At 50.4% G+C, this 23118-nt stretch overlaps 3 protein-coding genes across 8 annotated transcripts; 2 read left to right on the forward strand and 1 right to left on the reverse strand.

Moving 5' to 3' along the window:
• The first annotated feature begins 606 nt into the window (after nucleotides 1-606).
• Nucleotides 607-6283, forward strand: TACO1 (translational activator of cytochrome c oxidase I). Of its 3 annotated transcripts, none has more exons than XM_083710485.1 (6): nucleotides 607-678; nucleotides 1756-2013; nucleotides 2780-2886; nucleotides 3245-3375; nucleotides 4947-5124; nucleotides 5222-6283. In XM_083710485.1, the coding sequence occupies exons 2-6, from the start codon at nucleotides 1797-1799 to the stop codon at nucleotides 5420-5422; spliced, it is 834 nt and encodes a 277-aa protein (XP_083566611.1). In that variant the 5' UTR covers nucleotides 607-678; nucleotides 1756-1796; the 3' UTR covers nucleotides 5423-6283. The 3 variants fall into 3 exon arrangements, with proteins under 3 accessions (XP_083566611.1, XP_083566612.1, XP_083566613.1); XM_083710486.1 differs by lacking the exon at nucleotides 607-678 and adding an exon at nucleotides 1123-1198; XM_083710487.1 differs by lacking the exon at nucleotides 607-678 and having other exon boundaries at nucleotides 1669-2013.
• Nucleotides 6284-7461: 1178 nt separating this feature from the next.
• TBRG1 (transforming growth factor beta regulator 1) lies at nucleotides 7462-12918 on the reverse strand. 4 transcript variants are annotated; one of them, XM_083710491.1, is made up of 2 exons: nucleotides 12622-12918; nucleotides 7462-9166 (listed from the first exon to the last, which is right to left on the reverse strand). In XM_083710491.1, exon 2 carries the CDS (start codon nucleotides 9114-9116, stop codon nucleotides 8094-8096), a length of 1023 nt encoding a protein of 340 aa, XP_083566617.1. In that variant the 5' UTR covers nucleotides 9117-9166; nucleotides 12622-12918; the 3' UTR covers nucleotides 7462-8093. The 4 variants fall into 4 exon arrangements, with proteins under 4 accessions (XP_083566617.1, XP_083566618.1, XP_083566616.1 ...); XM_083710492.1 differs by having other exon boundaries at nucleotides 12646-12668; XM_083710490.1 differs by lacking the exon at nucleotides 12622-12918 and adding an exon at nucleotides 10807-11007.
• LOC310830672 (uncharacterized protein) lies at nucleotides 11906-20716 on the forward strand. The gene is made up of 4 exons (XM_083710488.1): nucleotides 11906-12254; nucleotides 13509-13597; nucleotides 14291-14391; nucleotides 15465-20716. Exons 1-4 carry the CDS (start codon nucleotides 12246-12248, stop codon nucleotides 17903-17905), a joined length of 2640 nt encoding a protein of 879 aa, XP_083566614.1. The 5' UTR covers nucleotides 11906-12245; the 3' UTR covers nucleotides 17906-20716.
• The last annotated feature ends 2402 nt before the right edge of the window (nucleotides 20717-23118 follow it).

The raw sequence follows: 23118 nt of genomic DNA on the forward strand, positions 1-23118 counted from the left end.
CACACTTCTGTATAGTGTATACTCCTGGAATGCATTTTTGTACAGTATGCCATTTTCACAATTAAATGCATTTTTACTCACAGTTTACCTTAGTTTTTGCATTTCCATACAGACACTTGGCTGGATAAATGCCCTGCAGAGAAGTCCAGATTTTGAAGGATGGCTGTGTTTTGGTTCATGTATTGTTTTGTTGTTGTTGTTGTTGTTTAGTCAGCTTTGTTCGTCTTTAAATGTCAACTGAATAGCATTTCTCCCTCCTGGGGTTCTTGTCACCCCAACCCGTAACAATATGTACTGGTTGTCCCAAACAACTTTCACATTCCACCAGCCCATTTAAGAAATGATACTTGCCAGTAATGGGGACACACACACAATTCACTTTTTCCAGACTCCGAAGTGCCTTGAGGCCAAACTAGACATCAGATTATTATCCACACCTTTAGACCTTGCATGACTAATTTAAAAATAAATATCTGATAAAGGCACGCCTGAGGGAGGATAGAATCCTAGAGAATCGTAGAGTTTGAAGGCACCATGAGGGTCATCTAGTCCAGGAATCGTTGGCCCACCATGGGGCTCGAGAGGAAAGAGTTAATTTCAGGTACCGCCTCTCTGTGGGCGGAGCTATTGCAGGAAGAATGCCGGGGAGTTCCACGACGCTGCTGCAGCTATTCCTCTGTAAGCTGGGACCCTCGCGTGGAAGAGAAAATGGGAGGGGGGCTTTTCTTGGGTTAAATATATGTACTGTAGTGCATGATGGAAGCCAGAACTCTTGGATTCACCAGCAGTGAATCGCAGATTAGTTCTTCTGACACACTACTAGTCACAATCTAGCTTAGATCCCACTCCTCCTTCTGTCTTTCGGTGCAAATGCTTATGAATTAAATTAATTGCAATCTGCATTTTGTGTTTGCGAGTGTAGAACCAGAGATCGTCGATTATTCCCGATAAAAGATGGATGCGTGTGATTTTTGTGTCTGCCCTTTATCAAGAGGCTCGTAACCTTAACACGTTTAACCTTCTGCACTGGCCGCTTTTCGCTTCGGAATTCTGTGAATATTTACTCCAATACCCTGTGCTGAACAATCTGGAGGAAAATAAAGTGTGAATAGTGGGGAAAGGAAAGCTAAGAACACTCAATAGGAGAAAGTTATAAACCAGGACTTTTTTGATGGCTTTCCCACATTTTGGACACAAGGTGTGTTTGCTGAGTTCTGTTGGGAGCCGGTGAACTCTTTGCATTCGTCTCCTTGTCGTGTAAGGGAGAAAGCCGCTTCTCCTTTTCCATATTACGGAGGTTCTTGCCCGCATCCATAAGGCTGATCTTTGTGTTTTTTATTCTCCTTTTAGTAGCTTCTTGTCTCATTAAATCACAGGTGGGGAACCTTTTTCAGATTGAGGGCCACATTTCCTTGTGGGCAGTCTTCTCAGGACCAGAGGCAAAAGGGTGTGGAGCAATGACAATAAATGGTTCCTTTGTACAACAGGGTTAATACGGTAACTTGGCACACACTCACACACCCCTCTCTACCCTGGCCCTGCTCTAGATCCTTAGGGACCAGTTTCCATTTATTTCATGGTTTTCGAGTGGGTTCCAGAATTTACTGTAGCAATTCAGCAATGTTCCAGTAGATTATATTATGGATTGTGGGGTGTTTTTTTTTGTAGGATTCTTATTTACCAGCCTCAAAATGAGCCATTTTCAAAACTGCCTTTCCATATCACAACAGTCATCCCCCCCCATTTGTTTCCAAGATTGAAGGTCAAGACAGAACCTCTTCCGTCCCATCCAAGCCATGTCTGTAGCATCCAGTCTCGTGAGGATGAGTGTCCTCTTCCGGCCACGCCTTCTGATGTTACTAGACCACCCGCATCGCACTGTCCACGCCTCCTGGGCTGCTTTCGCCGGACACAACAAATGGTCCAAGGTCAAAAACATTAAGGGTCCAAAGGATGAAGCTCGGGCCCGTGTCTTCCAGAAGCTTAGCATGTTGATCCGACTGGCTGTAAGAGGTACAGCGGCAGGATTTGTGTTGCTATTCTGCGATGGAAGCAGAGATTCCTAGTGCACAGCTAGGCTCCCATGTTTCCGCTTGCTGCGTGGCAAGTGTGCCCCCGGTCTCTGGCAAGTATGGGCGAAACCCAGCTTTGCCCACATACCTGGAGCAACAAATCTGGTCAGTGGCCACCCCCGCAGTTCCTGTTCCCCACCTCCCAAGATTTATACAGAATGCACTAGGCTACATTCCCCTCCCTTATGCTGAGTTTTCTTATTATTTTTTTGATAATTATTTTTATTAATTTTCAGTTACAGTCCAATAATAGCCTCATTATAACAATGCCAAATTATAATACCATTACCAATACCAATCATTCAAATACCGAATTATATAATTTAAGTGGCCGCCCGCATGCTAGATTTGATGGTTTGATGATTTTCTTTATTTCTGCATTCCAAAATCTTATTGGTTTCAATTACGTTCCAGTCAAAATAATAATCCCTTATACAACAGCTGCACAATTAATAACTTAGATTTGCATTGGCACATTAAATGATTTATAGAATTACAAGCGAGGCACTCAAACTATATCCTTGTTCTTCCTGTGCGTGGCAATTATTCTGACCATGGTGTTTCTTCCTTACGCTGAATTTTCGATTGTAAACACTTCAAGGCAAAGACCCTCTTGCGTTCCCATCATTCTGCGAAGCGAGACAATGCTTTATGATAAACCATTTGTTTAAGGGTAATCTTCTGTCTTCCTGCATTGTCTTTGCCAGAAGGCGGACCCAATCCGGAACTGAACACGAATCTCGCCAATGTTATTGAGCAGTGCCGCAGCAAGAGCATGCCCAAGGCCTCCATCGAAGCAGCACTCGCCCGTGGGGTACGTTTCTGAGCTGTTTGGAGCCAGGGCACAGATGCAGATTGTGCCACCTCTTTTGTGTGAGAGGAGAAAGTTTTTTGTGTGTGTGTGTCTGGTGGGGTAACAAGGAAATGGTAGTGATTGGAAAGGGGTTGGTTGGTTGGTCTGTGTCATTCACCATCTTTTGTGTCCTCAAGCCACCCTTGCCCAAAACTTAAATTGTTAGTAGTAGTAGTGGAAAATCTTTTGATTCTCCACATGACGCTGAACTACAACTCCCATCATCTCTGTGTGTGTGTGTGTGTGTGTGTGTGTGTGTGTGTGTGTCTGTCCCGCAAGATACAACTTACTGTTCTTTTCAACTTTTCTCTTTCGGTAGGAAAAAATCAAATCGTCCTACCTGCTGTATGGGGTGCGGGGGCCTGGCGGCTGCACCCTACTAATTGAGATGCTGACGGACAATACGAAAAGGTCCTTCAATGAAATCCGGCATCTTCTGAACAAACACGGGTTAGTGTGGGGGTCAAGTGGTCGGCTGGGGGTGGGGAACACATCTGGCTTGCAGTGGTTGAGAGGGTCTTACTGCATTGGAGGAGAGGGTCTGGATTATTTGCTTCCTGGTGGTCACAGTGCGGCTTTTCTGGATTCTCTTTGGACTGGAGAAGTTCAAGCATTCCCCATCATATGGCGATGGCAGACAGCAGATGTTGGCTGCTCCTTCTCCTCTGTGTTCCTCACCGTCTCAACCTCTTACTTGTTGGGGCTGAACCTCCAATGGCTCTTCGACTCAGGCAGATTCCCCATGCATTTCAGCATTGCAGCTGCAAACATTCAACTCCAATGCTTGTGGGGCTGGGATATCAGGGGCAGGACAGAGGCGGTGGGGACAACACATCCTTGTTCTCCCCACCTCATCTCTACATGATGGGGAACATGTGAGGAAGATTCTGTGTCCAGGGCAGCTGTCTACCAGCTCCATCTGGTACGCAGGCTGAGACTCTACCTGCCTGCAGACTGTTTTGCCGGAGTGTTGCATGCTCTGGTTATCTCCCGCTTGGCTTACTGCAATGCGCTCTACATGGGGCTACCTTTGAAGGTGACCCAGAAACTGCAACTAATCCAGAATGTGGCAGCTAGACTGGTGACTGGGAGTGGCCGTTGAGCTACATTGGCTCCCAGTATGTTTCTGAGCACAATTCATAGTGTTGGTGCTGACCTTTAAAGCCCTAAACAGCCTCAACCCAGTATACCTGAAGGAGCATCTCCACACCCATCGTTCAGCCCAGACACTGAGGTCCAGCTCTGAGGGCCTTCCGGTAGTTCCCTCACTGCAAGATGTGAAGCTGCAGGGAACCAGGCAGAGGGCCTTCTTGGTAGTGGCGCCCACCCTGCGGAATGCCCTCCCACTAGATGTCAAGGAAATAAACAACTACAGAAGACATCTAAAGGCAGCCCTGTTTAGGGAAATTTTTTATGTTTGATGTTTTATTGTGCTTTTAATATTCTGTTGGAAGCCGCCCAGAGTGGCTGGGGAAACCATGGATCTGCTACTGTTGGACCACGACTCCCATCTGTGACCTTTGGCTGGGGCTTATAGGAGCTGGCATTCAGAGTGTGTCAAAATGCCAGCCTTGCCCAACCTGATGCCCTTGAGACATTTTGGACTCCAGCTACCATCTGCTGCCAGCCAGCATGACTGCTTTGGCTGGGGCTTATGGGAGTTGTAGTCTAAAGTACTTGGAAGTCCCTGGGTTGGGGAAGCCTGCAATAAAGGGGGTTTTGGTTGGGGTTTTTTTAGTTTCTCTCTGGGAGGAGAGGAATGTACTCTAGTAAGTTGGAGGTGGGACCATAGGAACCTCATTTCTCTGGGAAGAACATGGTTAAATATTGTGTGTATGGTACAGGACTGAGGCCTGCACGTCAGGCATGAGTTCTATATGCAGCCTCTGAGCAAACTGTATTCCCATACTGCTTCTAGTTTTGAACGTCTTCTTATATTTTTAGATCTTGTGGTTCACTATCACTTAATGTCCGTGCTGGGGGCGGGCGGATTGCTGCCTCCCACTTTGTGTTCCCCGCAGGGGACAACTTGTCGACGGTGCCCAACATAACTTTGAGAAGAAGGGCGTTGTCACGGTGAGCAGCGAGAACCGGTCCGGCAACGCCGTCACCTTGGACCAGGCCCTGGAGCTGGCTATCGAGGCTGGAGCAGAAGATGTCCAAGAGGAGGAAGATGAGAACGAGAAGATGTTTCTGAAGGTGAGAGGCAGGTTTCTCATGTAGCTGCACTACTGTGTTCGAGTCTACGAAGTGTTTGTGGCTGAATGCCTTTCTTCTTTTGCCCCCTTCTGCCCAGTTTGTTTGCGCTGTGCCAACATTGCGCCAGGTCCGTGAAAAGCTCGACTTGCTGGGCCTCTGTTCTGTCTCTGCCGGCCTCGACTTCATCCCGACCGTCAGCACCCAGTTATCGGACGAGGAGATGGATCAGGCGTCACGGCTGCTGGAGGCTCTGCGGGACAACCTGGATGTAGTCCGTGTGTACGACAATATTGCATAGATTGATGAGCCTCCCTGGAGAACCTCTCTCAGCATCAGTGGCAGAAGACTGCTATAAGCTGTGGCCTGATGTGCACCATGTCAGAAGCCTTGCTGCGAGGTCTAATTTGAGGTGCCTTTTCTGAGCAGTTGAGGGTGGCAGCCAGGAATGAGGGTTATTGTGCTGCTGAGGCTTCCCCTTGTCTCCCCTGCTGGACTTTTCTCTCATAGTTAATGGTACCTTACCTAGAGGCAGGCCCACACTGTGAGCAAAATCTAAGGGGCCCTCGAGCAGCTGTGGATGTCAAGTGAGCACTCTGGCAAGGCTGGATTCTGGCTCTGTTTTGCACACTTCTTCTGCTGGAAAATCCAAGGAGTGTTCACTACAAAGGCCTCCTCCTTGAAGCCGCAACGTTCTCTGGAGTTCCAGTACTGAAGTAAGGTCCATGGACTTTTAGTCTTATTGATGACCCAGGAACAGCCAATGAATTGAGGTTATTCATGAGCTAGCAATGGCATAGTTACTGAATGCCTCACTACCTCACCACCTGACTCGATGCCCAAATGATCCAAGTGGGATTTTTATGTTTTCTCAGGCATTGTTTAGAGGTGGGTGTGATTGAATAACCCTGCAAGGGCAAAAACCTTTGATAACATTGTCCACTTTAGAGTGGAAGGCTGCAAAGCAGCATGAGGCTGAAAGCAGGCGTCATGTTTTTAAGTGTGGTGGAAGCAGTCTGAAAGCTCACATGTATTTTGCCTTGGAAGACATTTGTTGTCAAGAGGCAGGAAATGGTGTGTTCAACAAGCCACGATTCCCGTCTCTATCCTGAGTGTTGCCTGACGTTTGGAGAGAGCTAATTAAAGTTTTGTGTTTGCTGTAGCCTTCTGGTTCTGTTGCAAAGGGCAGAAGTGGGAATAAGGAGTTTTGACTGGAAATGAGTAAAAGGACTGGCCATTATCCCCCTACTTGAGGCTCCCATAAATACTGGGTCATGCTTGTTTTCTCATTATGTTCCTGAATGCACTCTCTCTACACTTCCTTCAGTGAATGCTAGAGAGCAAGTGTTTGGGAGTACGTTGGCAGCTAGTACACGTCTTCAAAACTATTTGTGTATGTTGCCGAGTGTTCCCTTGTTGATGCGTGTAAATTGAGCACCTGCCTGCCTTTGTAGCTGCATGTGAGAGGTGGTGTGGATTACTCTCTGCACATGAAGCTGCTGCCCTTTTGGTATTTGTTTGGTGGCTGTGCATACAAATGTGTGATATTAACAGGTGGATACCTGCATGCCTGCATTTTAAGCATCTCCCTGTGCCTGCATTGGGTGCATGTGAGAGTGTGGATTTCACTGGACGTCTACAAGTGCCTCACTATGTGAAAATTAACTCCTTCGTCTCTTTCCAAGTACCTGTCCTTTCAGTCTCTCCATGTTTATGTACTGTGGCTTTTACACAATAGCTGTATGCTATACACTGTCATTTTGTGAAGATCCTACAGAATTCCCAGTACACCTGCAAAACTACAAAAAATAACCTACTACAAAGAGTGGGAACATGTTTCTGCATCAATGTGCTCTGGTTCAGGACGGCAGTGTGTGTTTTTTGGCAGAAGCTGTGTTAGCCATTTAGCCTGTAACTGGTTTTTGTTATACAGTGGCACCTTGGGTTAAGTGCTTAATTCGTTCTGGAGGTCCGTTCTTAACCTGAAATTGTTCTTAACCTGAAGTACCACTTTAGCTAATGGGGCCTCCTGCTGCCGCTGCTGCATGATTTCTGTTCTCATCCTGAAGCAAAGTTCTTAACCTGAGGTACTATTTCTGGGTTAGCGGAGTCTCCAACCTTAAGCGCATGTAACCTGAGGTACCACTGTATATATATATAGTATGTACCATTGAGACACCACCCACTGCTTCCTACCCTGAAAAATGCCAGCCCTCCCAACTATTACCAAAATCTGACCAAAACTGGGAGATTGTGGAGGCCCAGAAGTCCACAAGAGAGAATCCTTTAATGGAACTGTGTTCTCACATACCTGATCTCAAAGATTCCTGCAGGCCGGGGCAAAATTTCAAAAGCTTTATTACAAACAGGTTTCACTGATGAGTCCTGTATACAAGCCTCTTATCATACAGGCCCAAGAAAGTAGAAGAACCTGTCACAATGCTTTGTTCAGTCGCCATCAGCTCCTCCTCCAATGCAAATGTCTCTTTGTAGAGAGTTAAGCAAGCCCATATATGATTCTGCCAATACTGGCTTAATTCTGCTCCGGCTCAACCCAAGGAAACCCCCAACCATTAGTGACAGTGATTTTCATTAAAGTAGAAACACCGAAAGAAAAAAATTGAGAAGCAATCATTTGAAGTACCCATTTCAATAGTGTGTGTGAATGTAAACGCATGGCTACTCCAAGGGAGAGACAGCCAACACATTGCCCTCCAGGTGCTGTTAAGACTGCAATTCCCATCATGCCTGATCATTGGCCATACTAGCTCAGGCTGATGGGAGCTGTAGTCCAACCGCATCTGCAGGGCACCACATTGGCTACCCCTGTTAGGGTGTCTCCATGCAAACTGATGCCCATGAAGAATAAAAGAGACAGCTCCAGCTTCAAAGCAGAACTAGCAGTTTATGACATCTATGCAGTTGCAGCTACTAGAATACTCAGGTGGAATAATGGACGGCTCCGGCCCAATTCAGTCAGTGTCACTCTCTGGGCTTTGGGGGATGGGGGACCCTCCTGAGGGAGCGCAGGGCAGGAAAAGTTCTGCATATCCGTTGCCGCTCGGTGGGGAAGGGGTGGCGGTGGGGAAGTCCAGGCCCACAGGCCCAGCCAGGCCTTGGCTTTGGAAAGCCTCATAGTCAGTCCCAGGGTTTCCTGAGGGCAACCCCTCAGGAGGGGGGCCATCCGCTTGGCGGCACACCTCAAAGCGCAGCCAGCGGTACCCGGTGCACTTGCGAGCTCCTGGGCAGCTCTGAATGAGGTGCTGAATGGCCGGGTGGGAGAGGCCAAAGAACTCGGCCCCTGCTGGCTCAAGCTGCGCTGCTCCCACAGCCTCAAGAAGCTGAGCGTGGCAGGCATCGGGAGTGGAGCCAGCGACCACGCAGCCCGGCTCATCCTCAGGGGCAATCTCAAAGTGTGGCCCGCCACCGCCGTCCTTGATCTGGCAGGTGTAGAGGCAGCGGTGGACTGGTCTGCGGGTGCTGGCGAAGATCCTGGTGCTGCAGTAACCGACGGGATAGATGGCCGTCTCCGTGTGGAAGCCTGGGCGGTCGGGAACAATTTCCCCCAAGCTGTAGACGGTCAGTGGACCCAACGCAATGGGTAAAACCGGCCGCCCGGAAGGATCCAAGGGAAGTGGCGGAACCAGCCGGCGGACGCTGAGATCGGGGGCCGCCCTGCGCTTGGAGGCCCGGCCGTTCTCTTTGCCTTTGCGTTCTCTGCGGGGCTTGCGGGCAGCCGGCTCATCCGGCGAGGGCTGCGAAGCGGAAGCGACGGCCGGCAGAGGAGGCTCGTCTTCCGCCAGGGCTTGCGCTTGCAACAGGCGAGCGAGCAGGAACCGGCGCTCTTCACGGACACGCAGGTATTTCGCCTCGAGCCTGGCAATCTCATCGCACAGAGCTGCATTCTCATAAACCAGCACTTTGGCTGCACGGCGCAAGCGCCGGAATTTCAGGCGGTAACGCTCGCCTTGGTTTTTGCGTAGGGTTTTCTTCATGGCAAGGGGAGAGGGCAGGATGGAAGGGGGCTCGCTTGAGCAGACAAAAGCTGGGGAGGAGAAAAGATTCAAGAGGCAATTCCAATATTAACACACATACACACACACACAAATCATACAAACATTTCCAGCTCAATATTATCCCCAGGATCAGAGTGAGTAACCATCTTTCATAATGCTAAAAAGGCTCAGATACACATTCAGATGAACAGTATACACCTTGGGTGTACTGCTATCCCTAAATCCAGGCACTAGAATGTTTTTGTACCTTCAGGGGTGCCTGAAATTATGCTCAAAAGAAAATAGGATATTTTTTTCCTCTCTAACTGGATCTTCACCTGCACATGATACTGAAGGCTCACTGTGGGTTCTTAGCATCTGCTCAAAGAATCTCCTACTAGGAAATTGCATGAGTTTTCCATTCTGACATTTCCATCCCATTTTGCTACCATTTCCCTCCGGTAGCAGTAAAATATTATGGGATTTTAAAAGGCATGACTTCCTGGCCGGTTTCTTATTTTAGATATTAAAAGCATCAAACAAAGGGCAGGCAGTTTTGTAGCAGTGGGGTAAACTGGAGTAATAGAAAATATTAAACACAACCTCCATAAAACGAGGAGTACTTAGCAAAGCTCCTCTCCGGAATGGAAATGGAATGAGGAAGCCGTAGCCAAAGAGTTTAGAGAGCTCTGACAGCAGTTTATAAAATTATGTATAGCAAGGATGGGGAACATCCAGAGGTTGCTGAACTGTAACCATAATCTCTGGCCATTGATCACATTGGCTGAGGGCTGAAGGGAACTGGAGTGCAATATCTGGAGAGCCACGGGTTTCCCAATCTTGATATATAGTGTGGATATGTGTTTTCCCACATCCCTGTTCCATATTAGACCATACCGCCCTGTGATCCTCAGATGAAGGGTGGTAAAAACAACAAGAACTCAGGGTGACTCAGTGAAATGTACTGGCAGTAGGATCACTACAGATCAGGCTAATGACCCATCTAGTCTAGCATCATGGAAGGTATTCGTCCTATACACGTCATACATGTAAAGCACATGCAACACACATTTACAGCTCATGGCTCCCACCCCTAAGGGTGCTGGGAACTGCAGCTTTGCAAGGGTAAAACTACAACTCCCGGGTTGTTTTTTTTAGATGCCGCATGCTTTAAACGTATGGTGTGGATCCGTCGTCTAAGTTTTACTCAAGACAGACCCAGTGAAAGTAATGGGCATGACGAAGCTAGGGCCCGTTCATTTCAACAGGTCTACTCCTGAGCAAAACTTAGTTGCCTAGCATCCCTGCTCTCACACTGGCCTAGATGCAAGCCTAAAGCAGGACCCGAGTTGCAATTTATGCTTGCAACTTATGCTGAATTTGGGGGTCGGTGCGACACATGCAGCGCTTTTCCCAAGGAAGCGGCTGCAAATGATGCAACTGCCTACAACCAATCGATGCTCGGCCACGGGATCCCGCCCCCCCCATTCCCCTCTTTCATTTGCAGCCCCCCAGCTTCTCACCCAAATGTTGCTGCTGCTGCTCCCTTTGCTCTCCCGGAAGCTCTGGCGGGGACCGGAAGCTTCCCTGCGCCGCGCGCCCCGCCTGCGTAACCCTTTCCTCCCTGGACAAAAGGACAGCCTGGTTTCCAATCAGGAAGGGGCGCGGGGAGCGAGGAGGGGTCGCCAACCTTTTGCTTCGGGCGGGGCATCAGCGGGGCAACAATGTCAGAATGTGGACTGAAAGGTCCTGAGCGATGCTGGTCACAATGCGAAAAGCCCTCCTTGTTGCGTCCGGCGCACTTCCTGCTCCCTCTGCGGAGTGGGATCCAGCCCTGCACTGCTGCTGCATCGCTGTCTCTCTAGGCCGGAGAAAAGTCATATCCCTACGCCTGTTAAATGGCATCAGGAGACAAAATCTGCAACTGGAAGGGATAAGGGAGGGAAGCCAGAATTCCGGCTGAGAAGGAAGTGGGGAGTCTTATTTACCAGGGGGGGGTGGTACCAGGTTCAAGTCATGGCATCTCAGGTACTGCTGGGAGAGGCCCCTGCCTGAAACCCTGGAGAGCTCCCGCAATCAGTGTTGACAGCATTGAGGGAAATGGACCAATGGCCTGGTTCACTTTTCCATTTTTGCACTATGAGGTGTGCAACATGCTAACAAACATTTCATGTTAAATGTCACCAGAGCTGAGGGAAAATGGCCGCACAAATCCACCTCAAAATCCTCTCCTGCAAAAATTTCGTGCCAAACATGTTACTGTTTTTCCCCGACGTCCTAACACTGAGTTTCAGCGACATCTGATGGTATCTGATATTTGACATCCAATATTAGATAGGTAAAGCGGACCATGAGACTTCTGAGTGCGTGTAAACCACCTAAGCTAGTGCCCCCCCCCCAACATCGTGTGGAAGTAAATTCTGGAATTAAATTTTAAAAAGATTGCTTAGGGCCTCTGCACGTGTTCAAAGACAATTTCGCTTTACATCCTTTGTGGGCACTATGTCCTTCCTGTCACTGAAAGCATACGAAAGCATATTTGGGGTGGCGCCTATTAAGCAATTGCCTAATAAGCAATTGACACTCCTTTCCTAATACACAATGTCTTTGGGACAATTTATTTTTCTAACCCTTTCCCCACTGGGGAATGCCAAGTGGGTTTCCTCCCGTTGTCCTCTATTCTCGTAGGACTAATGAAACAATATTTCTGCCCTACAGACAAAATCTGATCCAGCCAGGCTGGCTGGCTGACAACGCGTGGGTGAAGAAATGAATTACCCAAGGTCATTTTACTATAACGCGCGCCACGACTCATCCACGGAGCCTTTCGGCTTTTGCTATGGGGTTTGGGGCGGGGAGTGTGATTCCACCCCTGACAACCGCCCCCCCCTCCATCAGCTCTCGTCCCTGCCTGGTGGGAGATGTGGGGGGAGGTCGGAAGGCGGCACGCGCACGAGATCTTCGGTCTCTACTGGCTGCTAGTGCTCCTGGTGCGCCGGAGAAGGGAAGGGGGGGAGCGGAGCCAAGCGCGAGGGCCAGGCGGGCAGGAGGAGGCGGAGCTGGGCCTGGCGGTGGTGCATTGTCTGCCGTGCTTAACCCCTCGCGTGCTGCGAGCCGTGCAGGGGGGCTATGGAGACGGTAAGGGGTGGCAGCGAGGGGCTGGGAGGAAAGGGGGAGCCTTCGCCGGAAGGCACCCGGCTGCGCACAGTACCAGGGGACCTTGGAGAAGGCCAGGCCGTACGCTGCCCCAGGGGCGGGAGAAGGGACAAAGATCCTGGCAAAGGGGGGGGGGGGGCTGGCAACGAGGCTCAGGTCTCCAGGCCCGGGGATCGGGAAAGGGGGCCCTGGCGGAAGGCGCGCCCCGAAGCTGCTGCGCTTGTGCGTTCTGGCCGGGGCTGCGTGATGTTGGGTTTAAGGAGAGCGCGCTCCCTCTGCCCCGGCATGCGGAGATGAGGGAGCCCAGCGAAAAGCAAGAATTTGGGAGGTACAAGGAGGCTACGGAGACCTCTTGATTCCTATAGGGAAGGACCTGCGGTTGCAAGGTGCGAAGAGGAAGGTGTAAGGATGTGGCCCCGATCCTTCCCAAGCGCGATCCTTTGCAGAGAGGGGGCCGCTCCCTTTAGGCCCCGAGCGGACCTGCGGGATGCGCGTGTCCCTGGGGCATGCGCGTGGCACCGTAAACCTAAGCGAGCTCAGTTTTCCTTCCCATCTTCAGTTCCCACAAGATTTCCCCCGGGGTCACGCCATACATTCAGAACACTCCAATGCCACCTTAACAGTCCTGTAGAATCCTGGGGACTGTAGTTTGTCGAGGGTGCTGGGACATGTAGCTCTATAAGGCCCACAGCCTTGACAAACTACAGTCCCCATGATTCTTTTTTTTGGGGGGGGAGCCCAAAAAAGGGGGATACAAGAGTAGTTTAAAGGTATGGTGCACGAGTGGCCTTGGTATGACAAAGAGTCTGACTTGGAGACTCGTTTTTTGTAGGTGTGATTTACATTGTTTTATCTTACCCTCTGCATACATGGGTCATTCTCGCAGCAACCCTGAAGGGCGAGCTCTGATTCGTCTTTATGCCAAGCTACAATTCCCAGGATTCTTTGTGGGAGAAGCCGTGACTCTTAACAGCGGTATAAGGCTGCTTTAAAGTTATGGTGTGGGTGCGAAATGCCTGTCTGCTGGCTTGCCCTTCCCTCTCTCATCCCTGTGTCTGTAAGTGTCAGAGAGGGAGAGAGGGATGCTGCTTCTATAGCCCAATAGCACCAGACCTGCACAGAAGGACCCCTTTACTACCTTATCTGGCATAATCTTTATCCAGGCCAGAGCTAGCAGTGTGGGAGCCTCACCCAGCTTTGTCCCCATCTACTGACACTCTCTTCTCCCCCATGCAGATGGAATCGGTACCCTACCCAGGCTTCCCAGTGGATGCTGAAAACAATGGACCCTTTCCTCTGGAGGAGGACGATCCCAGCGTCCCAAAGTACAGTCCGCTTTCTTTCTCCTTTTCCTTTCCTTACCTTTATAAACCCAATGAGGGCTGCTCAATTCTATGCCCATTTACCTGGGAGTGAGTGGACTCAGCTGGGTTTTTCTTCTGGTGAAACATGTGCAAGACCAGGCTGTGTGACACTTAACAGTCCTGGGGTTGCATGTGCTCTGATATCTGATATGTGGCACTTGAGACTTCGATGTGGCACTTTTGCAAGAACTCTGGTCTTGGCAGGTGGCGGCGGCTGCAGAACTGCATGCCCAAGGAAGATTGGCCTCTCCCAATTCCCTGGGCACCTCCTCTCATTCCACAAACATGGGGCCACCACCGAAAAGGCTCTGTCATGGGCCACCATCAACCAGGCAGGGCCCTGTGGTAACACCACCACTAAGGCCTCGCCTGCCCATTGCAGTGTTTGGGGTGGTTGATCTAGGCATCATTTGTGGAATGCAGAAAGGAGAGTCACTTAGGAGAAAATGACAAGTGTTCTTCTGGTCAATGTAGGTCTTTGATTCACAGGCTCAGGGAATCCACATTTCAGTGTGAACATCCACTTTGTGAAAAAACCTAAAGGATTTTTGGGCCACCCCAACCCTTGAATTTTTATTTATTTTTAATGGGCATGTGAGATTTGTGTGAGGAAGGTTCTGTAAGGTTGCCCCGTCTAAATGGCTTGTCCTTTAGGTTCTCAGTTGTCAAACAACATTTCCCCTGGATGGAGCACGGGGAGGAGATGCAGCTGCCAGAGCCAGGAGAGAGGCAGGAGCTGACAGTGGTTAACGCAGGTAAGGAGCAATGGCTTGCTTGCACGGAGGGGACAGCGTGGTCTAGCGGTTAGAACTTTGGGGAAACCAAGCTCTACATCCCCACATGGCCAGGATGCTCACGGGGGTGATTTGGGCTGGTTGGTCTTAGGCCTGCGATGATTTTGTTATTTGCTTGATTTTCATAGAATCATAAAGCTGTAGAGTTGAAAGGAACCCTGAGGACTGCCTAGTTCAAAACTCCCTGCAGTTCAGGAATACGTAGCTGTCCGCTGGTCTCCCAGAACCAGACAAGGCATGAAAATGGCAGAGGAGAGGTTGGCTGCTTGCAGGCACAGTTTCTGATTGCTAGAAAAAAGACCTGGAGAGGAGGGGACCTAGCAAGCTACGGGGAGGCATGGATTTTCAGTCTCAGCAACTGCTCCATGGAGACAAAAATCCCTCCCATAGGGTGGGAGATGACTTGCTGTCCCCGGTGGCAGAGCTTCATGCTGCAGCACCAGGGGTGCGGAGAGCAGGCGGGTGCGGGGCTGGTGCATGTCCTGGGGGCGTGGCATGCCGCCTGTGAGGGCGTGGCACCCAGCGTGGGCAGGGGGCCAGCCGCGATGGCACCCCACTGGGATCGCACTGCTGGGGGCAATGCACTCGCCCCCCCCCACTCCTCTTCCTCCACCACTGGCTGTCCCCATTAGGCCTGACACTCAGCCAAGTCGGTGAGGGTCGCGTTTTTGCTAATAAAGAATTAATTCCAACTTTGAACTGTGTGATAGCAACAACAACAATTTATTTATATCGCACCCATCTGGTTGGGTTTCCCCAGCCACTCTGGGTGGCTCCCAACAGAGTATTAAAAACACGATAAAACATCAAACATTAAAAACTTCCCTAAACAGGGCTGCCTTCAGGTGTCTTCTAAAAATCAGATAGTTGTTTATTTCCTTGACGCCTGAAGGGAGGACGTTCCACAGGGAGGGCGCCACTACTGAGAAGCCCCGTTTGCCTGGTTCCCTGTAGCCTCACTTGCCTGCATGCTCCTGTGACAATAAGCCTGATCCAGCACAGCACTTCTTCACGATCTTCCTTTCTCCCACCAGGTTCTGACACAAGTGAGGAAGAGGAGGAAATGGTGGAAGGTGCTGAGGAGCAAGGGGCCTCGACTTGCCTGGAGAGCTGGGACTGGGGCCAAGCAGCGTCAGGAGAGAAGGACGCGGAGGCCTCCGTCGCCACAGACCCTCGGCCGTTCCGCTGCTCGGAGTGTGGCAAGGGCTTTGCCCAGAGCTCAAACCTGGTGAAGCACCAGAGGATCCACACCGGGGAGCGCCCGTTCCGGTGCCCCGAATGCGGCCGCGGCTTCAGCTGGAGCTCCTCGCTGGCGGAGCACCTCAAGGCGCACGGTGGGCGCCGCCCCCACGCCTGCGGTGAGTGCGGGAAGCGCTTCGCCCGGGGCTCTACGCTCGCGGAGCACCAGCGGGTGCACACGGGGGAGAAGCCTTTCCGGTGCCACCAGTGCGGGGCCCGTTTCTCGCAGAGCTCCACCCTGGCTCACCACTTGCGCACACACTCGGGTGAGCGCCCCCATGCCTGTCCCGACTGCGGGAAGCGGTTCGGGCGCAAGTCCACCCTCGTCACGCACCGGCGGACCCACACCGGCGAAAAGCCCTACCTGTGCAGGGAGTGCGGCCGCTGCTTCGGCGTCAGCTCTGACCTGGCCAAGCATGTGCGCAACCATCGCGCCAACGGCAGTGGCTGGGGGAATGCCGTTGCGGAAGTGCCCTGCCCTACTCTGCTGCCAGCCGCAGATCGGGGCAGGCAGCAAAATGAATATGCTTCGCTTGAGGACTCAGATGGAGGTGGGCAGCAAAATGACCGTGCAGAGGAGGAGGAAGAGGAGGAAGAGAAAACCTTTATGTGCTCTGAGTGTGGGGAAGGCTTCAGGCAGAGTTCTGAGCTGACTCAGCATCAAAGGATCCATCTGAGTGAAGTTGCTCACAGCTGCCATCAGTGTGGAGAAACCTTCCCTGACCAGTCAGAACTAGACGCCCACGTGGCAAGTCACAGTGTGGAAGAGAAGCCACACAAATGCTCTGACTGTTACGCTTGCTTCTCTGAAAACTCTGCCCTCCAGATACATCAGAGGCTACACCTTGGAGAGTTATCCCACGTCTGCCACCAAGGAGGAGAGAACTTCCCTGAAAACTCTGACTTGGAGGAGCCCCAGAGCACCCGCAATGGGAAGCAGAATCCCTTTGAGTGTCCGGAGTGTGGGGCCCACTTTGCCGAGGCCACTGCTTTGGCTGCACACCAGACAACCCACCTGGATGTGGAATCGTTTCCCTGCCCCCAGTGTGGGAAAACCTTCCTTGATCGGGATGAGTTGGCCCTTCACCAAGTGAGTCATGCTGGCAAAGGAGATGAGGAGGCGGAAGAGAAGCCTTATAAATGTACCATCTGCGGCACTTGCTTCCTGGACTGCAGTGATCTCCTGGTGCATAAAGTGAGCCATGGGGCGGATGGAAGATCCCACTCCTGCCACCAGTGTGGCGAAACGTTTCCTAGTGACTCAGAGCTTGCCATTCACCAGCTGAGCCACACGACAGAGGCCGCCTTAGACAAGCTGTACTCCTGCGCCGTGTGCGGCAAGTCCTTTGCGCTATTTGCCACGCTGGCGGCGCACGAGCGCACCCACATGTCAGACGACGATGCCTACCGCTGCCCGACGTGCGGCGAACGTTTTCCAGACAGCGGCAAGCTGGGGAGGCACCAGCGGCGCCACTTGGGCGAGGAGAGGCCTTTCCGGTGCCCGGCGTGCGGCAAGGGCTTTGTGTTGCTTTCGGGGCTGCGGCAGCACCAAAGAGACCCTCCAGCCCGGTGTCCTCAGTGCGGCGAGACCTTCGTGTGGCGCTGCCGACTCACCGAGCACTGCCGCAGCTGCCACCCGGCGGAGCGCCCCTACAAATGCCCCGATTGCGGCAAGGGCTTTGCGCAGAGCTCGAAGCTCCTGCGCCACCAGGTGACGCACACCGGCGAGAAACCGTTCAAGTGCCCCGACTGCGGCAAAATCTTTAGTCAAAGCTCCAACTTGGCGGAGCACCGTCGCACGCACGCCCCGGGCAAGGCGCACTGCTGCGCGATCTGCGGCAAGGCTTTCGCCCTGGGCTCCTACCTAGCCAAGCACCAGGCCACGCACACGGGCGCCCGCCCTTTCCGGTGCACCGAGTGCGGCAAAGGCTTCCGGCAGAGCTCCAACCTCATCCAGCACCAGCGGACGCACACCGGCGAGAGGCCCTACGCCTGCGCCTCCTGCGGCAAATCCTTCACCCAGAACTCGCACCTGGTCAAGCACCGGCGAGTTCATACAGCCGAGAGGCCGTACCGCTGCCCCGTTTGTGGCAAGAGCTTCCGGCAGCGCGGCAACCTGGCAGAGCACCAGCACCAGCACGCCGGCACCCGCCCATATGTCTGCGGCGCGTGCGGGAAGTCGTTCCGGTGGAGCTCCGCTTTCTCCAAACACCAGCGTACTCACCTTGCTCCCTGACCCTGTGAGGAAGGGGAGAGGGGAAAGCAGGAAGTCCTTCCCCCATATTTGGCCTTATCGGAGCACCAACGGACCTTCCTTCCTTGCTCTCTGTTTCCTACATCTAAACAGGAGATCCCTTTCTAAGAATACAGACCAGTGAACTTGGGCTGTGCCCTGATCCTGACCTTTCATCTTAAACTTTGCCCCTTCAATCTGACGCTGAGTATAGCCTTCTGCATCCTGACTCTGAGGCCTGGCCTTCATGCAAACAGGAAATGGATTTTGAACCTGTAATGGTGCTGACAGAATCACCCTTTGCAAAGTGATGGCCCCGCAACTTCAATTTCCGTCCCCTTCTCTAAAATTTAAAATGGCCTTCGTGCTGTTTCTGGGATTTGTCCCAAGGGAACAAACCTCTTAGATTCTTGTCTTGTTCTCTGAGCATCACTAATCTTTGTCATCATGCCCTGGTTAATTTTCTAATTTCAGACCTCTGATTCTTATCTTTAAATTTCAGCGATTTGAATTCAGTCCCTGACTGAATTATGTAACACATGAAACTTTATATTTAGCCTGTGTGAGACTCCCATTTCAAAGCCTGAAATTCTAACCAGCAAGTCCTCAACTTCATCTTTGAGCCAGTTTTGTTTCCCAGGTGTTAAGGAGACCCCACACTCCCAACCCACAGAGAAGTGACAGACACTGAAGCTGGCCATTGTCCTCTGAACTTGAACTCAGGGCTTCAGGCCTTACTTTCTTCCCAGCAGGAGCCTGTCCAATGTACCGTGGTCTTCTGTTCTTGGACAGCATGAGCTTGTTGAGGGGGGCGGGGGCGGTGATAGTCGAAACTATCTTTTGTAAAATTGGGAAAACGTTTGAGGAATTTTGTTTATTTTTCTGTTGCATTTATTCTGCTGTCCCTCCAAGAAACTCAGGGCAGGTCTTTTGGGGATTAGTTACCACCCTTTTATCTTCCCTATGAGGCTGTTTGGGCTGTTTTCCCTCTCAAAGTTACTAAAAACAGCTTTGTGGCCCAGGTCTCTGGGCGAGTGGGAGCATTTCTGCCCTCATGGAAGCTTTTTTGGAAGAGGAACACCTGGCATTTCTGTCCTCGCATCATTGTCCCCTCTATTCTGAGGTCACATTCACGCCATACATTTAAAGTACTCTGATACCACTTTAAACAATCATGGCTCCCCCAAAGGATTCTGGGAGCTGCAGTTTGTGAGGGGTGCCGAGGGCTGTTTGGAAACCCCTGTACCCTTCAAAGAGCTACAGAATTCCCTTTGAAGAGGGATTAGTCGTTAAATGACATCTGGCGGCCATTTTGTGTGAGCCGCCAGTCTAACTGAGGAAGCAAGATCCATGCCAGCAATGGGGAACCTGTGGCCTTCCAGATGTTGCTGGAGTCCAGCTCCCCACAGCCCCGGGGGACATAGCTGTCAGGGATGATGGGAGTTGTAGTCCAGCAACATGCTGAGGGCCGCAAGTTCCTCATTCCCGGTCTAAACCATTAAGGGCAAGGAGTGAAAGGAAGGAAGGAAAGTGTGAATATAGCTAGTTTGCATGATGTTTAAACAAACAGGAAAAGCAAATCTCTTCCCACAAAGGGGCAAAACGTCACCTCCTCTTAGTTTCTTCACTTTCTGTTCCTCTCAGGCTGAATGGAACTATTGCATTCAACTCACATCTTGAACAGGGGGTTGTGGAGGAAATGAATGAGGCTGATGCGTGGCATATTTTCTTTATTGCCTTTAAAAGAAACTGCTGTTTGGGGAGGGACTCGTCTGGGTCAGGATATTGGAGACGGGGTAGGGAAAGAAAATTCTTCCTGGACAAGAGTTTTAAAAGTGTTCTTTGGAAAAAATATATATATAAAGGAATGTGTTGTGCTGGGTATCTGCTCCCATGCCCCTTATTAAAAACTAATGGGCTTTAGACCCCCCCCCCCAAAAAAAGCCCAAATGAAACCCCTCTGAGATTCATTTATTTTTTATTAACAGGGTGGAAAGTTTCTTAGAAATGAAGTTAGATGGAAATGCTAATATTTGTCATAGGAATATACCTATCATAAAAGACAGGAGAGAGAGGATATCAGTGACGCCCCATTGCAATTCACGTGTTTATTCAGAAATGAGCCCTGCAGTGTTCAATGCAGGTGTGCTAGCTTCCATGCAACATTGTGGGTGCCCAGTGTGCATGTGTGACTAGGAGGTAGTGTCTTGTATGGGTGCCGAAGGCCATGTGGCAGAAGCAGGGAGCGTGTGGCCTTCCAGATTTTGTGAGACTACATTTCCCATCATTGTAGCCATTGGCCATGCTGGCTGGGGCTGATGGGAACTGGAGTACAGCATCAGCTGGAAGGCAACAGGTTCTCCATCTCTGGTCTGTGCTAAGGCACAAAATAGCATTTTGAGCTTCTGTGTTTGTAGAAAAACTCAAGTCAGACCACTGGTCCATCTAGCCAGCCAGTATCATTTACCAACACTAAATGGCAATGGCTGGTCTCTTTGGTACTTTCCCAGCCCAGCTTCCTGAGGTCCATTTTCAAAGCTGGAGATACTGGGGACTGTTCGTCTGCTGAAGCCTCTGCTCAACCCCCGAGCAAAGGGTCTTCTCCCGTTTTATGCTTCAGTTAATGGCTGGGTGCTACTTGGCTTCTATGCACATGGTCTTCCGTGATTACAAAAGGCGTAGTCAGATCCGTGTGCCCTTCTGTGATGATTTAAAAAGAAATGATGATAATTCTGCTCCAAGGTGACGAAAATTCCGCAACGACAAAAAAGTGGATTCTGCAACCTGAATAAAATTATGCAAATGTGCATGGTTTATCTTTGTTTTTTGCTTCATTTGTTTTGCTGGTGATGCTTGGAATGGGGCAGAGCAAGGAGGAGCACTGAAATCCTCCCCCCCCCCCCCCGCTGCTATAAATTTTATGCAGCAACTGTTTGCGCTGCTGAGATTCACCACCCACAGGATTAAATGTATCTTTAAAAACACAAGAAACTTGGTTGTTGGGTGGGTGGGTAGAATGAAAAGGAAGGGAGCTGAATGCCGTGGCCAATCTCATTCTGCAGCTTTTTTCTGCTGTTGTGTAACTGCAACATACACACCGCTATACACTATAAGGGTATGTTGTTTTTAGTGAAAACAGATTGGGTTGTAAGCAGGTTTGAACCACAGACCTAATAACAGCTTGCCAGGGATGTAACAGTTAAAGATTCTGCTCTACACTGTCAAACACCATCAGATTTCAGCTGGTAGGCTAGGAGGAAGGAGAAGCTATTTTCCCCTTTAAAAGGTAAAGGGACCCCTGACCATTAGGTCCAGTCGTGGCCGACTCTGGGGTTGCGGCGCTCATCTCGCTTTATTGGCCGAGGGAGCCGGCGTTGGTCCGCAGACAGCCTCCAGGTCATGTGGCCAGTATGACTAAGCCGCTTCTGGCGAACCAGAGCAGCGCACAGAAATGCCGTTTACATTCCTGCTGGAGCGGTACCTATTTATCTACTTGCACTTTGATGTGCTTTCGAACTGCTAGGTTGGCAGGAGCAGGGACCAAGCAATGGGAGCTCACCCCGTCACAGGGATTTGAACCGCCGACCTTATGATCGGCAAGTCCTAGGCTCTGTGGTTTAACCCACAGCGCCACCCGCGTCCCTATTTTCCCCTTTAGCTCCTCCCAAACTGGAGAAATGCAGTCCAGCCACAGGAGAGATGGGCATCCTTCAAATATGGAGTACTGCAGCAGAGCCAGCAGTAGTCATGTTTCGGATTGTTACGTCTTCAACAGGTATATGAATGCATATTCAGTAAAGTGAGCAAGCACTTGACTCGAAAGTTGTTTTTTTAAAAAATGCAACAAATAGTGTGGATATGGCGCTGTCCAATAATTAATGCAGCAGCTATTCCGGGGGACGCAGGCAGTAAAGGAAGGCCTGCTCTGTTGCTGCTATAACTCACCTTGCCCACCAGAGGGCAGCTGTTCCTGTTCTCAATGTCAGAACTGATTCTCCGTCTAATCACTCTCCAGCAGGGCATCTGCACCTGTTGGATTTATGGCTGCTATAAAGGTGTTTAAGGCAGAATACCTCTGTCTATGGGGAAATGATGGACAAGGATAGTGTTAGCACGTGTGGGCCTGTTTAGTTGTCATGTGAAACTTTCATGTATGTACGGTACATAGCATGATGATGAGCAATTCAGGTGATTGGGTTACTACAATGTACTCTGTGTGGGGCTTCCCTTGCACGATGGCCATCTGTCACAGATCCTTTAGCTGAGATTCCAGTATTGCAGCGGGTTGGACTAGATGACCCTCGCAGGTCCCTTCCAATTATATAATTCTAAGCTGCACTTAGTGGAGAATGCTGTAGCACCATCGCTGGCAGGTAGTGAGATTGCACATGCCTGCATAGAACGCCTCTGCTCAGAGATCTGCACGGGTTGTATATAAAGCCCTTAACAGCTTGGGACCAGGATCATCTAACCCCATATATGCCCACTCAATTGCTTCAGCCTGCACAACTGGCATTGTTACACATGCTGCATAATGCTCATTCCACTCTTTCCAGTGCCTGCTTAAATATTTCAAAAACCAGGACACCCCAAAAGTTGTTTACAAAAATGTGACTTGCCTAAGATTCCGCCTTTTGGAATTTCCCCCCGGACATCCACTTCCTTCTTTGAAATCCTGTTAGTGTTTGGGGAACTCCGGACGTATGGCAGCCCTAGGCTTAAAACATTTTGGTTTAGGCAAGCCTATTCAGACATGTAGAAGTTCCATGCTGCTTTTGATCAATACGTGTTTTAAACTTCTTTTATCAATACTTTTAATGTTTTATTATATGCTTTTGGTAAACCACAGTTCTGATGAATACAAAGAAAGGAAGGTTGTTTGAGCGGTAAACCTGCATTCCTCCACCCCCCCCCCCATAATCTATCTAAAATGAAATTGACTTTTTAATAGGGTTAGGGGAACAGAAAAGTGGCCTGCCGTTGTAGGGCCCCACATTCCATTGACCCTTTAAAATTCAAACCCGAAAACCTGACTCTGAGTCATAATTCTCCTACTGGCTGTAACATATGTCTCTTTCCTGCAGCTGTTATAGATGGGTGGGTGGAAATTCTACAGCTTCAAAGGTTTTTGGGGGGAAACAACTTTGACTTGGAAATCATCCCATGGCAGGGAAATGTTGTGGTTTCTGCTAGGTAAAAGCAAACGAAGTCTCCAA

Source organism: Podarcis gaigeae, assembly GCF_964106915.1.
Source record: "Podarcis gaigeae genome assembly, chromosome: 13".
Taxonomy (NCBI): Eukaryota; Metazoa; Chordata; class Lepidosauria; order Squamata; family Lacertidae; genus Podarcis; species Podarcis gaigeae.